Source organism: Xyrauchen texanus, chromosome 20 (genome assembly GCF_025860055.1).
Source record: "Xyrauchen texanus isolate HMW12.3.18 chromosome 20, RBS_HiC_50CHRs, whole genome shotgun sequence".
Taxonomy (NCBI): Eukaryota; Metazoa; Chordata; class Actinopteri; order Cypriniformes; family Catostomidae; genus Xyrauchen; species Xyrauchen texanus.
Genome location: NC_068295.1, coordinates 5,466,349 through 5,485,632, shown reverse-complemented (window position 1 = coordinate 5,485,632; position 19,284 = coordinate 5,466,349). Strand labels below are relative to the sequence as shown.

The window sequence follows — 19,284 nt, the reverse complement described above, 5'->3', positions numbered from 1 at the left end:
ATACTCAACTCTGATTCTAGGTTCTACCAAAGCAGTAAAAAAGTGAAAAAGCTAAATATTTTAATTTCGCACTTCAGTGGACAATCTATCCAAGTCTTCAAAATAGTCCAAAAATAGTTTACAAACATCCAAAACTAGATTAACTTTTTCCATTTTGTTTAACATTTATAATGAATTCCATTCATATATTTGTTATTTTATAATTTTCTTGCTTCTTGGAAAATCAGTCTTTAAAGGCATAGATCAGGCAAAAACAATTCCATCAATTTCCTACCTTCATTTTGATCCAAACCCATTTGAATTTTTTTTTTCTCCAAGAAACGTCAAATATGACTAACCACCTCAGTCACCATTCAGTTAAGTTGTATACTGCTTAACATCTAGTTCTGTGCTCCATGGAGGAAAGAAAATCATACAGGTTTGTAACAACATGAGGGTAAGTAAATGATGACAGAAATGTTAGTGCAGCGTAGTTCTAGTGGAAAGACTAGCAGCTGTACATCATCACACCATTAGCTGGGTAATTCCCAGCCAATCACATGTAAGCCATTGCTTTAAAAGTCTGCTCACAATCTATAACATTGCTGTTTCAGTGTGCTAACACGGCAACCTCCTCCACCCCACCACCACCTGTTGAGTCCCGTCCTGCACGGGGGTAGGCTCCTCGCCCCTGCCTCCTATCTCTGGCAGGATACGAAGGTTCCGAGTACAACTTCTTCGGACCACCAGACGGGGCTTACGCCAAAGAGAGACATTACATTTCTGTTTTATATTCATCAAATAAATGTCATCTTAAATTTCACTCAAGTCTGCAAGTCTTCCTGATACAACTTTCATTTTCAGCTGAACTATCTCTTTAAATAATGTAAAGTCAAATTAGCAAGTAAGCAAGAAAGAAAGACAGACAGAAAAAAGAAAGAGAAAAGAAAAGATAAAAGAAAGGAAAAGATCAGATAAGATAAGAAAAGAAGAACAATAGAAAAGAAAGACAGAAACAAACTAAGAAATATGACAAGTGGGTAATTCTGAAAATGGCAATTAGTGCAAATTAAATTAAACTAAATTAAAAAGTAGGTTGACAAAAAACAGTGGATTTAATCAAAACAGCACACTTGTCAGAGCATGTGCACATGATTGCATGCTGTGAACATGCACAGTAATGCTGATGCAGTTTTTCTGACAGCAAAGTGTTACACACACATGTATGCACCATGTCCTGATTAACGATGGAATTGCCAAAGCAAAAAGTTCATCAGGTATCAACGAGAAACAAGATTTTCCCAGAAAAATTCAAAAAGATATCAAAAACATCACTTACAGTCAGTGCTTCCCGAAATTAAATCCACTGCCCCCAGTGGTCAAAGCTGGAAGTGTTGTTGAATATATGGGCACATGTGAGCTCTAGTTTCTGCCTGAAATCTCCACAGAGTGGCGCCAAAAGCGAATTGTAAAGGAAGTTGTTTTTAGTTATAAATTATGTAATAGAGTCAACAAGAATGCATATTTTATTAACCACACCCCGTAACCCAAACCCCAACCAACCTAACCGTCAATGGAGTAAAGATTTTATTTTAGAGGGAAAATGCAACCTGTGAATGTGTGCATGTAAAAACAATCATAGTGCTGGACAGTGCAATCCAAGCACATATTAAGCTTTTGTCATTGAGTTGATTATAGACAAAGCCCTCAAACAAGCTTGTTAAAGGACTTGCCAAGTTTGACTAACCGGCCCATAAAGAAAAGCATAGTGTTTTCACACTACTGAGTTCAATTCATGCTATGAAAATGATTCATTTGTTTGACTCTGAATTCAGTTCCTTAAATTAGTTCTCGCACTCACACTTAAGACAACAGAGAAATTAAGCATGGAATGCCCAAAAGGAAGTGACAGTGCGAATATTTGTAAAGTTTTCTAGATGGGCTGATTTCACATAGTCATCACTGTGACATAACGAGTCAGCAACGTGCTGTCGATCATCTGTCTGCCGGAAAGACAGTGTGAGAGATTTTGTAACATGTTTGTGTTTGTGTGTGTGGGAATGTCGTGAGAGCAATCCAGACAGTCTGACCAAAGTCCAGACATGGAAGTGCAGTGGAATGGGAAAAGAGAAAGTGTGTCAGACAGGGGAATCCCTGTCTATATGTCTGGGGCTTTTCCTGCAATAGCTAGACACACACACACACACACACGCGCGCGCGCGCGCACACACACACACACACACACCGCGCGTGCACGCGCACACACACGCGCACACACACACACGCACACACACACACACGCACACACACACGTAGTGTTACTTCAGGTCAAGCGCACACACAATTTCAGAATAAATTACAACAGATATTCTCAATTAAAATGAGAACTAGAATGTTTACTTGTGATACTAAAACTAGTCAAGTTTGTCCAGACAAGGGGGCCTGGGTAGCTCCGCAAGTAAAGACGCTGACTACCACACCTGGAGTCGCATGTTTGAATCCAGGGCATGCTGAGTGACTCCAGTCAGACTTCCTAAGCAACCAATTGGCCCGGTTACTAGGGTGGGCAGTGGCGGAGCTAGGGGGCACCCCATTGGCCACCCTACACACAATTTCCATTTGTGAAGCCTCCACACGCGCTAGGTCTCCGCGGTAATGCTCTAAACAAGCCACGTGATAAAATGCGCGGATTGACGGTGTCAGACGTGGAGGCATCTGAGATTCGTCCTCCACCACCCGGATTGACTACGCCACCACGCGCATTGGGAAATGGGCATTCCAAATTAGGGAGAAAAGGGGGAAAAAAAAAACTTTGATGTTGGTTAGATAGATAGATAGATAGATAGATAGATAGACAGACAGACAAATAGATAGATAGACAGACAGACAGACAAACAGATAGATAGACAGACAGACCGACAGACAGACAGATAGATAGATAGACAGACAAATAGACAGACAGTTAGAGTTTTAATAGTCTTGGCCCGTTTGAACATTCCGTTAATGTAAGTCTATTTGGTTTTTCCGAGATTTGCTGTGCGAAAACTGTAATTCCAATCAAGTAGAATTATATATATATATTTGTATATATAAAAGACCTTTCTATCTTTGTGTAATTTCTTAAAGGTTCTGTATGTGATTTTTTTTAATGAAATGACATACAGAAAACGTCCATTTCACCTGTCAGATATCACTGAAATAGGTGCCATGAAATATCACACCTGTCTCTGTAACAGCCCTGGACTCTGTAAACAGCGGGGTAAAGATGTCAGCGGTCAGAACACTTTCTGCCTTTCGATCATTGTGCGTGTTCACAGGGTAGCCCATATATGCTGGTATAAGTGCCTGTATGGTGTCCTACTCCTGTGAAATGCTAACGATCGGACAATGAAATAACCCCTTGCCCTCCATCTGGTCGAATACAACTGTCTATCGTGTGTCTGTGTTTGTAAGCGTTTCTTTGGACTGCTGGGTTTTGGAAAGAGGGGCGTGGCTAATTCTACATAGTCTGGTGGAAGTTGCAGAATGGCTAAAATCACTTACAGCACCTTTAATTTCCCTTAGCTTCTCTATCTATATGTATATTTGAGTTTGTACTAGTACAATAATTATCATTCCCTAAACATAATTTATCCTTATAGACTACAATAATAACTACGGGACTGTGAGTCCCCAAGTACTAATGATTAAAAGATTATGTTTCATTACGATACATTACACAGTGCATAATAACAGTTCGAATTAATGCACAGATTGACTAAAAACAAAACTCACTTTCAAATCACTTTCATTGCATACCTTTAAATATTTGTGTATTGTATCGTGTGTTATTTCAAACATTCTTCCCTATCAGAAAATGTTAATTCTTACCTGCTCTTTTGAAATGTCTGCCTGGCTGCTGTCCTCACCCTGTCCCTCACTGTAATATATCCACATAAGCAAGAAAAAAAACAACAACTAATCATTTCTATGGACACCTTTAACATCTGCATTGAACACACGTCCTGTATAACACTTGCTATATACATATTCTATAAATACTATATATACGCTTACTATATAGTTAATTATAGCTATTTGCATACGCACATTTATTGTAAAGTCAGAGTCCTGTTCCTCTCAATGTTTGTCTCTCCACTAACTGCATCGTATGGAGTTTTTTTTACGTTTCCATTTACTTTCTTAATACATGTTCCCGGTCTTATTTTCAACAACAACAACAACAACAACAACAACAACAACAACAACAACAAAGTTTGTCTTCATAAGGTTTTATCAAAATGTAGCCTAATAACTTGCTCCACCTCTTTAGAGATAAAAAAAAAGTTATTACATTTACATAATAGGTTCTTCAGATCAGCATATTGCTTTCTGGATTCTTTAAAGCGCCACTACATAGAAACCTTTCCAAAGAACTATGGTGTAAAAAGTTATTTGTGTAACAGAAAATGTTCTGTTATATGGAATTGGTTCTATCTGAAACATTTGTTTAAGAGTGTACGACAAGTGCACACAGAGTGGAGGTGGTGTAGTGGGCTAAATCACATAACTGGTCATCAGAAGGTTGCTGGTTCAATCCCCACAGCCACCACCATTGTGTCCTTGAGCAAGACACTTAACTCCAGGTTGCTCCAGGGGGATTGTCCCTGTAATAAGTGCTCTGTAAGTCGCTTTAGATAAAAGCATCTGCCAAATGCATAAATGTAAATGTAAGTGAATTAAAATAACTGTCTTGTTTATTTTTAATATGGCTGATCTGTTTTCTTTCACAAAGATGAATCTGAAAATCTCCCATCACCCGACACAATGTCAGCGAACTGCTTGTAAACAACTCAGTTTTCTGGGAAGAGTGCCTGGGATTTAGCTAGCTAAAAAAATAAAAAGAGAATCAACTGAGAGAATCAAAAACTCATAACCCAGGGCGTCCATCATCTTATAACCTATCATTATCCTCATATTTTCAACACCATAATTAACTTGTTTTATTGCACTCTGGCAAATAAGGGGAGAGGAAGGGAGAGGTTTTGAAGATGATTAAGGATTTTTGTCTGTGTCAGAGAATTCTCACGGTGGAAGAGTCTCGTCTCCGTCGCGTATCAGACGGTAAATTGGAGGTGCCGATGATTCATAATTTTAACGACAAATAAAACGATTATGTTTGGACCCTTCAGGGCATTTTTTTAAAGAGCCAAATGAAATCGACACATTCCACAATTTGATTACATTTTTATATAACTAAACATGATGAGAACTGAGAACAAATTACTACAGGTCAAATACTTGCTTGGAAGAAGGCTAAATTGAATCCTAAACCATCAGTAGTTTTAAGGAGGTGTTGCGTGACTTTGACATGCTTGGATGTTCAAATTGTGCAAGCTGATTTAACCCATATTTTGTGAACAATTAGTGGGAGTTTCTTCAACTTCAGGCACTTTAAGCACTGTAGATTTCTAGAAAGCAAAGTCTCATTAAAACATTTGTTATTGTCTAATAACAATGTCCAACAGTGAGTGTACATGAACCACAGGGCGTTGTAATTTTTTCTGAAAGTCATAAAAATAAAATTCCCACCACAGTGTCATTTCCAGTACACCTCAAATTCTGAATTGTGTATAAATCTGTGGTGGAAATCATGCTGATGGAAATGACCTTTTCATAATTTTCTAAATAAAATAGCCACTTCCTTTGTCTTGCTAAGGGTAATTTCATAGGTAACATTTTATGTATCCTAAATACGCACAATTAAATAACAATTTCACACTTTTTGAGTGAGTTGGCTAAATTAAAGCTTGATTAAAAATGACGCTCAATAAAATATCCTGCTCACAAGTAGGGCTAAAACGATTAGTCGATGTTAAAACAATTTTGACAAAAATGCTAGTTTTTGAATAGTTGTTTGATCTCATTTAACGTACGATGAGACCACATTAAACTCTAATGATGATGCGTGAGAGCAGCACTGCAGTTCTGACTGAGGAGAGCAAGAATTACACAGATCACAGTCCAGATGCACCCTAATTATTCCAAACAGCGTCAGGTGATGTAGATCGCACATTATGAGAGAATTATAATGCAAAAATACAAAATAAGTAAATACAGAAACACTCTCGTGGTGGAATAAGTGGAGCTGGAGCATCTTTAAAGGAAACACCCCAGTGTTACATCTTAAATGCAATTATATTTAATGAGTTCAAATGACACGAAAGCAGATCATGTAAATGACTTCAAACTCCAAAACTGGCTTTTCTCTGTGCGGTCAGCGCCTCTTCTATGAGTTGTACAAAGTGTCCCAATCTTAGGGGGAAGAGATTTAAACTGCACCCGGCTGATGCACACTCGCTAAATGCAGCTAGATTATAACGTGATGGCTCGCAACTTATCGAATCATAATATATATGTATCACTGCATTTCTTATCATGGAGAAATTTGGCAATATGCAGATTTATTAATAAGAGAGTTAGTTTTTTTGTGAGTTAAAGATGGATTGAAATTAACCATTAACCAAATGTGTGAGAGGTGAAGTCTTTGCCCCATTATACAGGGCAACAAAATATGTTTTTGATTTGTTTTTGTTTTGGCTTATTTTCCCCAATATAAATATCTAAAACTCCTTTGAAACAACATACATTTACTTTAGCAGCCAGTGGCGTATTTAGGCATGAGCGACATGGGCAGTCGCCCAGGGCAGTAGCGCCCAGTAGCGGCATGAGGTGGCAGAACCATTGGGGGCTTGTTGAAGCGGGTTTCGCCAAGGGCGCCGCCAATCAAGCTAGAACCGCTACTGTTCGCAGCTATACTGGAGAACAATTTTTTTGATCTGAGAATATTGAATATAATATTAACAATACAAATATTTTAAAATATCTAAAAATCCACAACTGTCGGACATTCGAAATGGTTTGTTTATTTCACCCTTTGTTTAGGTATGCATTTCATATTGAAAATCTGGGTCTGGGACAAGGCAAAAAAAAAGTTAAATCTATACATAAAAGGCATTTCAAAAGTACCAAAAATAAACAAAGTCCTGGTAAAAAATTGAGGTTTAATGAGACATATCACCAAAAAATTTTTTTTACTTTTAATAAAAATCTATGTAAATGCCCAAATTTAAAGAAACTCCTATTCAAATGCTTTAAACATGTGTTGCAATTTAGCTGGGTCTCTAGGTGTAGTTTTTAAACATCAGTTTCCATCAAAAGCAATGCAGCTCTACAAAAATACAGCGTGAGGGTTGAAAATGCTGCGCTAATATTTTTTGTGGTTTTGCATCTTGGTGGGGCAGTAGTAAAAACAGTTATGGGGTGTGTTTGGGAGGGTCTGTGTGCATCTACTGAAAACAGCGAATGTTTGTTTGGTGCAATTCTCTTTCATTCAGGTGTTGGGTGAGGTCTGCTCATGATATATAGAAATGGAAAACAAGCTTAATAGTGTTTAAGAGCAGGTGTATAGCTGTGGTAACCATGCAAGATCAAACACTAGCAAGATCCAGGGCTGAAACACTACAATAAAATTCAAATTCATGTTCAAAATGGCGTTTTTCTGAAGCACACTCTGTAGAGACACACTCTGTCTGATAAAATTCTTGTGGTCTGTGGCTCAGCACGACTCAGTCTGTTTCAAATTTTATTTTGTGTGTTCTTATTAGTCAAAATGACTGTAATTGTCCAATCTGTAAACCCATTATTAAGTTTTACACCATGGCAGTCGAGTGCTTGATTCTAATTGGTTGACAAAAATTCCAAGTTGTTGATCAATTTTCTATAACTACGCGGCCATCAAGTAGATCCAGATTTGTTGACCGCATTAGAGTTCCATTTCACTATGCCACTTTCTTTCCGAATTGTTGCAAAGGTTTAAATGAAGGAACATTTTAAGAGCCATAAAGCCCACCATAGCAAAAAAAAAAAATGAGACAAATATATTGGAAAAGCAAATCAAATTTTCCCCCAAAAGGATTATTAATACTGCAAGCTGTTGACAGAGTTTATGTATATACGATGTAAACATGTTACTTCCTCTAACTTGTTTTTGTTTTTATATTTAGAACATAACATAAACAACAGTATTGTATGTTACACAACTGTCAAATAAGTTGTCTCCACACACTGACATCATGACAGCCTCTATTTGCATGTATAACTACAACAAGCTGATTTCTCTTGTGGAAGGTCAACTATACAGGATGTGTTTTATATACTCATCTAGCTCAGCACAAGTGCAAGTCAGACTGTGTGTTTCTGCAAGTATTTTGCATTGAAATTACATTAAATTGCATTATAAATTAAAATGTCACTTATTAGGTAGCGTATCAAACCAATCGTTTTTTATTTTCAAGATAGCACACAAGTTCACAACATTTTGGTGTTTGGTTTTAACTGATGAGACAATAGAAATATTTAGTACTTAATTAAACAAATCAATCAAATGTATCAGTTGGTTAAATATGCAAATATGGGACAAAAAATTAATTGTTTGCAGATGTCACTTGGTTTGTTATTTAATTAAATAAAATTCATAGAAATGTTCATAGAAATGTTGGGGGCCACTGTGCATTGAAGACCCATAGCACTTAAAAGGACAGTTCACTCCAAAATGAAAATTCTCTCATCATTTACTCCCCCCCTCATGCCATCCCAGATGTGTATGACTTTCCTTCTTCTGCTGAACCCAAATGAAAAAGATTTTAGAACAATATTTCAACTCTGTAGGTCCATACAATGTAAGTGAATGGTGGCAAGAACTTTGAATGTACAAAAAGCATATTTGCCTTCAATATGTCTCCAGTTGTTCAATCCATGTCTTCAGAAGTGATATGATAGGTGTGGGTGAGAAACAGATCAATATTTAAGTCCTTTTTTACTATAAATGTACTCATTCACCAACCCTTCCTATGCACGTTCACAGTTGTTTTGCCGATTTGCATATCGCCACCTACTGGGCAGGGAGGAGAAAGATAAAAAGGGGGAGGGATAAAGCAAAGGAAAATAATAAATAAATCATATTTGCATAACAGCCCAGTAGGTGGTGATTTGCACAAAGAATGCGAATCGAAGAAAAACAGAGGATGAACTCTCGTAAATGTGCATAGGAGGGCTGTGTGAAAGTAGATTTAACCACTGGAGTCTTATGGATTACATTTATGCTGCCTTTATACACTTTTTGAACCTGCAAAGTTGTGGCCACCATTCACTTGCATTGTATGGACCTACAGAGCTAAAAATCTTTATTTGTGCTTAGCAGAAAAAAACGAAAGTCACATCTGGGATTGAGTAAATGATGAGAGAATTTACATTTTTTGGGTGAAGTATTACTTTAATACAGCAAAACACTTTGTGCTGCATTGGTCTATAAATGTAGTACATTTGCATGTATTCATTTAGCATACACTTATACGAAACGACTTACAAACCGAAAACAAAAATCAAATAAATAAATAACCATATGGCAACTAACCATATGAAGCCAACAATATTAGCATAGCAGTATGACAATTAATGTAGAAAAACTACTTCATAGAAAAGTTTCAAAAGTATTAAACTGTACTGTAGAATTCCAATCAGTCATAATAGTCCATTACTCACTGGAACACATGAGCTATAGAGATGATTTTTAGATTTATTTCAGCATGCATTCAAACAGAACCGATTTTATGAGCATTTCCACTGAGCTTTCCAGTGCTGTGGATATTCTGGATTGTATTCTGTTCCACTGCAGAGAAAGTCTCTCAAAAATAGCTTGTCTAGACATTATAAATGACATTGACATCCATCTACCTCCTCATATCATTGCACTTGGTTATGTAAGGACCACCGTATATCTCTTGTTCCTCAAATAGTGTGTGTTGTGGTAATGTGTTTAGGAATCGGCTTCCCTCGCCACTGTCACACACAATCACACAGTCGAGCACTGAAAATACACACTAACTCTGGGTGAACTCAGTACACTCCGCTGCATAAAAAACATGGATTGCATGCATAAAAATGGATCGCATGCATAAAAGACATTTTTGATGCATACTAAATGAGGATTTTAAAGGTCACAAAAGAGACACATTGGCTCTGGAGAGCCTATAGTGAGCTGCTTTGACGTCAATTGCCTACATACTCTAGGAAGCTACATTTTAAGAAACCATCCTAACATTTCAAGAAACCATCCTAACTAAAATGGAAGCAGATCAGTAACTGATTTGGAACACTTTACATGGGTAGAAACTTTGTGTATCATTTGAATAGAGCTCCTTATATGAAGAAAACTTTGTAGTTTTTGATGTTAGCATGTTGCATGTGATACTTAATGAGCATAGAATTACATTGCACAAACAAATATTGGGTAAAATAGTACATTTTTAATTACAGAACTATTTTCATTGATACTTTTCTGTATTGAAGTTATTATGTTGGCCTGACAAAGCGAACATACTGGCATTCTAAAGACTTTGTTTAGGGGGTTTTTTCTTTCTTTTTTTAATCCCTAAACCAAGACCAATATTTCTGACTACAACTCAAATCCACCAAATTTGGCACAGACCTTCAGACTATTTCAACTCGGGTCACTACGTCTTTTCGAAATGATCAGACTTATGGTTATCCCATAGCGGACAATTAATTATCCACAAACTCCCACAGACTTACATTGACGGAATGTTGGGCCAAGAGAATGTTCTAGACTTCTCTAGAGACAATTTTAGAAAACATTGAAGTTCTTGAGCTTTAAAGCCAAAATATTGATCTAAAGAACCTGTAATGTAACATCAAGAACATTTTTAAAGTTCCATATAGCCAACTCAAGAACCCTGTACAGTCAAAGTGCTAAGATTGCTGCAAAGAACCATTTAAGAAGCATTATAGAAAATGCACCAAGTCTAAATAGAATTAGTTTGAAATAGTATTTGACAACAAAGCAAACAACTTAAAACATCCAAAGGCATGTTCCATTGCAAAACACAGAATAGCACCCCCTTAAAGTTCCTCTTTGCACAAGAAGGAAGCTTTCAAAACGTCCCTTGTAACCTAAATAATGATCCCATAGAAAACACAGAGTGATTACAGGAGAAAAGCTCCCTCACTCATCACTGTGATACCCCCTAACTCTGATCAGCAGCTTCAGGACCAGTGACAACAAATCCCTGTAAAACACTCCCCCTTACTCGGAACATTTCCCTAATCAACTCCAGAGCCACATGAGATGGCGCTTTATAAATAGGAATTGTTCTGAGCTAAATTAGACACAGAAGCCGGACCCTCCGCTGAGACTCTCATGCAGTTTTCATTACCATCTTCCCTGTCCAATATTCAGATCCTCAATATCTGGTTACAGATTTCAGTTCTTGCTGTGGATGCTGATATTTTGGGGGCCGAGGGTAATGGGGCAGGAGTAGAAAGCCTTTGAATGCGCTCCAGTGCAGTGAAGTATCAATTTAAAGGAGCACGAACCATGTGTTTATGAAATTAATAAACTCTGTGTAGACAACTCAACGTCGTGCAGGACCTACATACTGCATTGGCACATTTGCAGTCTAAGCGCTCAGTGTTCTTAAGTTGTGCCATGAAAGATGTTTTCTTTAGCTCCAACTGACAGAAGAGTGAGAGTTTTTCTTTGCTTTGGAATTCTGTTCTTGGAGTTATGTAAGGTCACGTCAGTAGTAGGATTCAGGCAAAAGATTTGGGCAGAATTCAATTGTGGCTTCACTTTGTGTGTGCAGGCTTCAGGGGTTGTACTGACTATTCGGTTTAGTTCTGCAACTATTTACTGCTTTGGGCCTGTATTGACTAGTTGTGCACTAGGGATTATGCTGATAGATTAGTTCTACAACTAGTCAATACTTTGGACTTGTATTAACAGTGAACTACTGTAGGGATAGTACTGACTAGTTAATCAGTTCTATAACTATTTGATGTTCTTGACCTGTGCCAACTATTCGATTAGTACAATGCCTAGTTGATGTTTTGGGCATGTGCTGACAAGTCGTGAACTATGGGTTGTGCAGACTAGTCGATTCATTCTACAACTAGTTGTGGACTAGGTGTTGTACTAGTTCTATAACTAGTTGATGTTTTGGGCCTGTGTTAACTTGTCAAGGACTATGAGTTGTGCCATCTAGTTGATTAGATCTATAACTAGTTGATGTTTTGGGCCTGTGTTGACTTGTCAAGGACTATGAGTTGTGCCATCTAGTTGATTAGTTCTATGACTAGTGTATGTTTTGGGCCTGTGTTGACAAGTCCTGATCTAGTGGTTTTGCAGACTAGTCCATTCACTCTGATACTAGAGATGGGCAAGGGGTTGTGCAAACTAGTCGGTTAGTTATGCAGTTATTGATGTTTTGGGCCTGTGTTGACTTCTCATGGTCTATGGGTTGCACTGACTAGTTGACTAGTTCTGTATAACTATTTGGTGTTTTGGGCCTGTGCTATTTTGTCACGGACAATGAGATGTCCCGTCTTGTCAATTAGTTCTATGACAAGTTGATGTTTTGGGCCTGTGTTGAATTGTCACGGACTATGTGTTTTACCATCTAGTTGATTAGTCCTATAACTAGTTAATATTTTGGGCCTGTGCTGACTTCTTATGGACTATGGTTTGTACAAACTAGTCAATTAGTTTTATAACTAGCTGACGTTTTGAGCCGGTGTTGACTTGTCATGGACTATGATTTGTACCATCTAGTCAATTAGTTATGTAACTAGTTAATGTTATGGGCATCAAGTTGTGAACTAGGGTTTGTACAGACTTGACGATTGTTTTTACAACTAGTCCATCCATTTGGATCGTGTTGACAGTGAACTAATGTAGGCGTTGTACTGACTAGTTATTTAGTTCTATAACTAGTTGATGTTTTGGGTCTGTTTTGACTTCTCATGGTCTATGGGTTGTACCAAGTAGTCTATTAGTTCTATAACTAGTTGATGTTTTGGGCCTGTGTCGACAAGTCGTGAAATAGAAGTTGTACTGACTATATAATTTGTTTTACAGCTAGTTGATGCTTTGGGCCTTTGTCAACTAGTCATGATCTAGGGTATTTACAGACTAGTCAATTAGTTTTACAACTTGTCAATGCTTTTGGCTTGTGTTGACTAGTCACTAGTTGATGCTTTATACATTTGTCAACTAGTCATAGGCTAGATGTTGTACATACTAATGAATTAGTTTGGCAACTATAGTAGTTGATGTTTTGGACCTGTGACAACTAGATGTGAACCAAGATTTGTACAAGCTAGTCGATTACATCCACAGCTAGTCAATGCTTTGGGCCTGTTTCAACTAGTCATGGACCTCATTTGCATTGGCTATATATGGTGACGGCAGGAGGAGAATTCTTCCATCTACAATCTGGGTTGTTTTTGTGTGTTATTTGTTTTAAATGGTAAACAGTATAACCAGATATTGAGCAGACTTATGAGAATGTGAAAAGTTATTGAAATTTTAGAGCTTTGCAGTAAAAATGCACAAGTGAATCTAAATGAACCACACGGTTGACTTCTAAGATGATCCAAATTCATTTTGAATTATTTGGTAATGACAACACAAGCAGAATCACGTCTAGATAGACGTTAGACCGCTCAAGCATGGAGAGTAGCAAGTCATTTACATAGAGTAAACATAGACTCGCCAACAACTTTTTTGGACAACTAGCATGAACTCAGACGTATGTTTGTGTAACCTTTGTGTTTGAGGTTGTGTTGACATACTATTGTCCTTTTTAAAAGTAAACATGCATGTGGACACCTGCTTTTCTACGTGTGGCAATGTGGTAGTGTATCTGCGTGTGTCCATTTATGTGAGTATACAGGCTTATATATTTAGTATGTGTTGGTGTGTGTGTGTGTGTGTATTTTAGATCGCTGTTTCAGTGCAACAGGTGTGACCTCATTGTGGTTGCTGTTGAGCAGCAGAAGCAAACAGAGTCTGCATCAGATGAACACGCAAACACTCACACACACAACTTTTATCGAAAATATTCTTTCCCACACTCGTTCTCACTCTCTTTCTTGTATGTATAGTGTTTTGCATGACTAGTCTGTATCGTACATTGATTGTCCATTAGTTGGATATTTGTATTGGCTCTCATTATCCAATAAAGACTGAATTTGTGTTTCATTAGATGGACTTAGAGCAACATACATGCAGTAACTTCAGTATTAAACAATCAAAATGTCTGAAATTAGGAAGAAATGTTGGAAAATTATTGCACTTGACTCTAAAATATTTATCTTTTATTTTGGATCAGTAAAAATGGCTTTTAATATAGAGTGTAATATACATTTTTGCATTACATTTTAGGATTTTAATAGTTTAAATACAAACACTGCAAATGCTCTAAAATGGATTCGAATTTCATAAAGAAAAAGTGTATGTCTTGCTACAAAAGCACACGCTGTGCTAGCTTGTGAGTTTTTACATTCACGATATGAAAAAAATATCTGATCAACCCAGACTGGAGAACTTAAAGGCTTTTGGCTTTTCAACTGATTCACACTGGTTTCATTTTCACAGCTGAACGAATTGAAAAAGGATATTGCATATTCACTAATGACTTCCAGTGGTGATTATAGCAGTGTTTTACTTTCTGATATCTGCGCCGAGCCAGACGGCTTTGACACTGACATACTCAAAAGCAGCATTCAGAGCCCATTCAGTCTTTCACAATTTGCCAAAAAAAAGATAGAAAGAAAGAAAGACCACTTGGTTTTTAATGCCCACTTTTCACAGCCCAATGCATTTTTTCCACAAATATCCTGTTTTACACAGAAGAACATTAGATCATGAAAGTAAAGTGGGTTGAGAACAGCATTTCTTGCTTTAAGTTTAATCAGAAACCAAATGGTTAAAAAATATCATGCAAAGAGTTTGGAGCTGGTCCCACTGTTGGCCCAGACTTGTTTGGGCAATCCAGTTTCTATAGCAAAGACACTTTTGAACCCTTCTGAATTTGTCCGTCACTGTTTTCCCTTTTCTCCCCACATTTGGATATGAGGATTGTGAAGAATCCCAAAAACCCTTGCCTCATCCCTACACAGATTAGAGTGAGAGTGAAACGGCATGCTAGGAGTTTATTGGAAAATAGCAAACATAAACCCTGCTAGCGTTTAGCTACTGTTTACTACATACAGTGGATTACATCAGCGTTGACTTCTGTATTGAGCTACTTTATTTAACACACAGATCCGTCCCAGGCTCTGTTGGTAATGTTAACCAGCTCAGTGTTCTGCTGTTGCATGTAAACACAAACTCAGGCATTCAGTCTGAGACATTGGACCAATTCAATTTCCAGAGAGTGGTTTGAGACGGATGTATGTGTGGATGAAAAGTGTCCACAAAGTGGAAGGCGTAAATATTTGTTTCTGAATGGCAATGGAGGAATCAACCCTTAGTCACCATGCACTTTCACAGTATGGAAAAATGATACAAGGCGAGTGAAAGTTAACTGAGGCTAACGTTCTGCCAAACATCTCCTTTTGTTATCCATGGAAGAAATCATACTGGTTTGGAACAACACGAGGTTGAGTAAATGATGACTGAATGATGAACTATTCCTCTAAAAAGACCAAAATCATCACTTATAATCTGGCAAGGAATGATTTGTTCCCCACGTCTTTTTTCACAATGTTCTCAAGAGTTATAAAACTAACTATATTAAAAGGTTAGTTATGATTCAATGTTCTGATTGGATGAGCCACATTCAAAGCTGTTGTAAAATGCCTATAGATGTTGTTTAATGCCATTAAAGTTTCTATTTTGCTTGGCAACCATAAATAGCCTACAATAAGGCTTACAAGCTATTTTACTAAGTGGAAGAATATTTAAATCAGATTATTCTTATCATGAAAACTAGTCACTATTTATTGAAAAATAGTGTATTCTATCATATTGCTGCTGCCATTTTATAAAAGCAATAAGTCACTCAAGACCGTGCTTCTAGAGATTTGAACATAAAAAGGGGTGTTTTTAAAACCACTGTGAAGCAGATTGGTGTATTGCATTATTTATGACATAATAGCACCATTTCTCCCATTAAAGATACTAAAATTAGTGTTATTATACCAAATTATTGCCTGATTAAATCGATAGTTTACTCAAAATGAGAAATCTATAAAAATGTAGTCACCCTAATTTCATTCCAAAACTATTTGACTTTTTTCATCCATGGAATTCTGTTACTATTCACGTCCAGTGCAACTTTTTTTCATACAATGAAAGTTAATGGTGACTGAGAATTTTCATTTTTGTGTGAACTGTCCCTTTAAGGACAAAATTAATCACAGGATACTCAACAAGTAAAAATGTAGAATGGGATTTAATTGTATCCATTGGGAATTGATTGGATCTTGATTTCATGTTGAATCTTTTCACTCTAAATGACCCTTACATGAAGATAACCGTTTGAACTCACCACTGCATTGTTCTTAAAACATGTTTCAAATCAAAACAGGACTCAATCTGAAAATAGGAAGCACCTCATTACATGTGTCGACGTTGCCATGGTGACAAATGGCCCCTTCTGAGGAGCTCAGGAGATGTAGATGCCAGTAAATCACTAATGTTGACTTGGGCTCGTACCCACACATATACACAGCGACCACAGAGAGGCCGAGAGTGCCCTGGCTCCAGAAGTTGACTGGTTTGCGAGTTCCAGTAAAGGTTGGTCTTGCTGGTTCCTCCCTTGCGTCTTGCGCTGAGAGTGCGTTTATTGTGCTAATGCTTGCGGTGAGCAGCCCATTATGATCCAAACCCATCAGAACTGCTCCAAGCGTTATAAAACAAACATGAGGCAGCAGATAAACGTGCAGGTATACGATGCTCCTCAAGTAGGGGCCAGAGTTCCTGGATGCATTTGAAGTCTGATTGGGTTTAAATGACGCATTTCTGCATTGAATACCCTAATTTGAGTCAGTGTTCATACCCTAAACAAGCATGTCATGGTTTCTAAGAAGGATCTGAAGCAAAACACAGACTCTAATCCATACGATACATTCATACATCACTCTTATGTGCTCTTATACATCAACAAAGTACTTACAGCAGTTGGTTTGCACAAAAGCAGAGCAATACAAGACACAACAACTGTTATAATGTCCAAAACTGGGCTTTACTGTAAATTGACAGGCTATAAACTGTATTGCAGTTGCACTCTCAAAGGTGTTATGATAATAGTTCTCAGGGGAGTTTGTATTACATATATCCTTCAACATGCACAAACACACACATGCACTGTAACACATTCATAACTGTTTAACTGCCAGAGTTACACTACACATGACCGATATAACTACCAAAACGGTAACTGTCAGTTTGCTGGACACCACCGTCAAGTTAAAGAGGAAAGGACCGCTACGATGGATGACTTACCTCGCAGTAAACTGGATGGGTAACTGGAGAACGTGTCGAAAATGCTGTTTGAAGCCATATGTCCCGTTCAGGAGGCAATGAACTGGCCTCTCCACTGCCTTAGTGACAACAGCCTGAGAGAGCGGCAAAGAGAGAGAGAGAGAGAGAGAGATCTTTGGAGCTACATAGACTGCCTGCAACCAAGAATTTGGGGTTTGAGAGTGCCACAGGAATCTTTCGCCACAAGCCGACTAACAGAACAGCATATGTGCAGTGTGGTGAACGATAGAGCAAGAGTGAAACAGAGAGAGACACCGAGTAAAGAACACCAACCAACCCTGAGATGGACTTACCTTTGATGACGACAACTCTCTCTCTCTCTGTGTCTCTCTCTCAATGTGGTTGTTATAATTTCTACGTGGTTTTACGCCAGAGAGACAGATAGTTGAAAGTTCAGGTGTCTTTCGCTCTCACAGCAGTGATCTCCGTGGTAACGGCCTGTCAGACGCATGTCTGAGGTATCCGAGGTCAGAGCTCCCGCGGTAATGCTGCTACATGGCCATCCTACGATTTGATTGGTGGAACTCAGGGCATGTGACTCTCACTCTCTCACTCGCATGAAAAATAGTTCTCTTTTCCTTCACGGTGTGTTTCTGGTCCCTTTGATTGGCTGACAGGTGTTTTTGAATGGCTTCTAAGAGCTTGTCGGACGTTCCAGAATAGTAACCACAAAAATACGCTGCTCACAAACCCTTGAATGAAGGAAAATCTTGAAAAATGCAGGACTGATGAGGATTATAAAGGGAAAAGAGAATGTAGAGTTGTGTTTAAATGTGTGTGAGGGTGTGTGTAAGTGTGTTTTGGTGATTTTGGGGCCTGTTAAACCATCCCATCTACCTTCACTCACCACTTGATAGTATCTCAATGTTAGCCTCATTATAAACAGCCGTCCCGGTCATTTCACCACTCCCCACCCTTATTTTTACCCAGTACTCAATGTTTCAGGGATTTGACTTGGTTGTGGTGGCCTACTTTTTTATTTCCGAAATATCTACATTATTTGACACACTTTGCATGTATGGCCTGGTTTTAATAACGCTTTTTTATACTTTTTATCTGTTTATCTACTACACCATCTACAAAGCAGTTAAGTAACTGCTTATAAAGGTGAACATATACGTGTGTGTGTGTGTGTGTGTGTGTGTGTGTGGTGGTGGTGGTGTGTGTGTGTGTGTGGGGGTGGGGTGGGGGGGGGTACTTTGGGGCCCAAATTGTCCCCAGAAGCAAGATAAATCAGAAAAAAACATCCATATGGGGAAGTCCTCAAGGTAAAAGTCATTCATAATAGAGAAAATTTGTTTCTTTTATTCTAAAAATTGCAAAGAGGTTGGATGGATGGATTGGATGGATCGATGTATTGGATGGATAATGCAATAATGGATGGATGGATAGAATCAGGGATGGATGGATGGATGGATGGTTAGAATTATGATGGAAGGATGGATGCAATGATGGATGCAATGATGGATGGATGGATGGATGAATACAATCAGGGATGGATGGATGGATGGATGGATACAATTATGATGGAAGGATGGATGCAATGATGGATGGATGAATGGATGAATATAAGGATGGATGAAGGATACAATGATGGATAGATTGCTGGATAGATAGAATGCTAATGGAAAGATGGATGAAATGATGAATGGATGGATACAATAATGGATGGATGAATACAGTCAAGGATGGATAGATGGATACAATGATGATGGAAGGCTGGATGCAATAATGGAAGGACGAATGGATGGATTGACACAATGATGGATGGATGGATTAATGGATGGATGGATTAATGGATGGATGGATGATGCAATGATGGATAGATGGTGCAATTATGGATGGATAAATGGATGAATACAATGATGGATGGATGGATAGATAGATGAATACAATGATAAAGGAAGGATGGATGAAAT

The 19,284-nt window shown here is 38.0% G+C and overlaps 1 protein-coding gene across 2 annotated transcripts in view; it reads right to left on the bottom strand.

The window, feature by feature from the left end:
• The window catches only part of LOC127660693 (runt-related transcription factor 3-like), a 70,090-nt gene extending 52,343 nt beyond the window's left edge, over positions 1-17,747 (bottom strand). The window contains exons 1-2 of one of the 2 annotated variants that reach the window (XM_052151062.1): positions 17,659-17,747; positions 17,327-17,439 (exon numbers count right to left, since the gene is read on the bottom strand). In XM_052151062.1, the coding sequence (XP_052007022.1) occupies positions 17,327-17,384 (58 nt within the window). In that variant the 5' untranslated portion in view covers positions 17,385-17,439; positions 17,659-17,747. Of the gene's footprint in view, positions 1-17,326; positions 17,529-17,658 lie in introns of those variants that run through there. The other variant, XM_052151063.1, reaches the window with a different exon arrangement.
• Between the last annotated feature and the right edge of the window lie 1,537 nt (positions 17,748-19,284).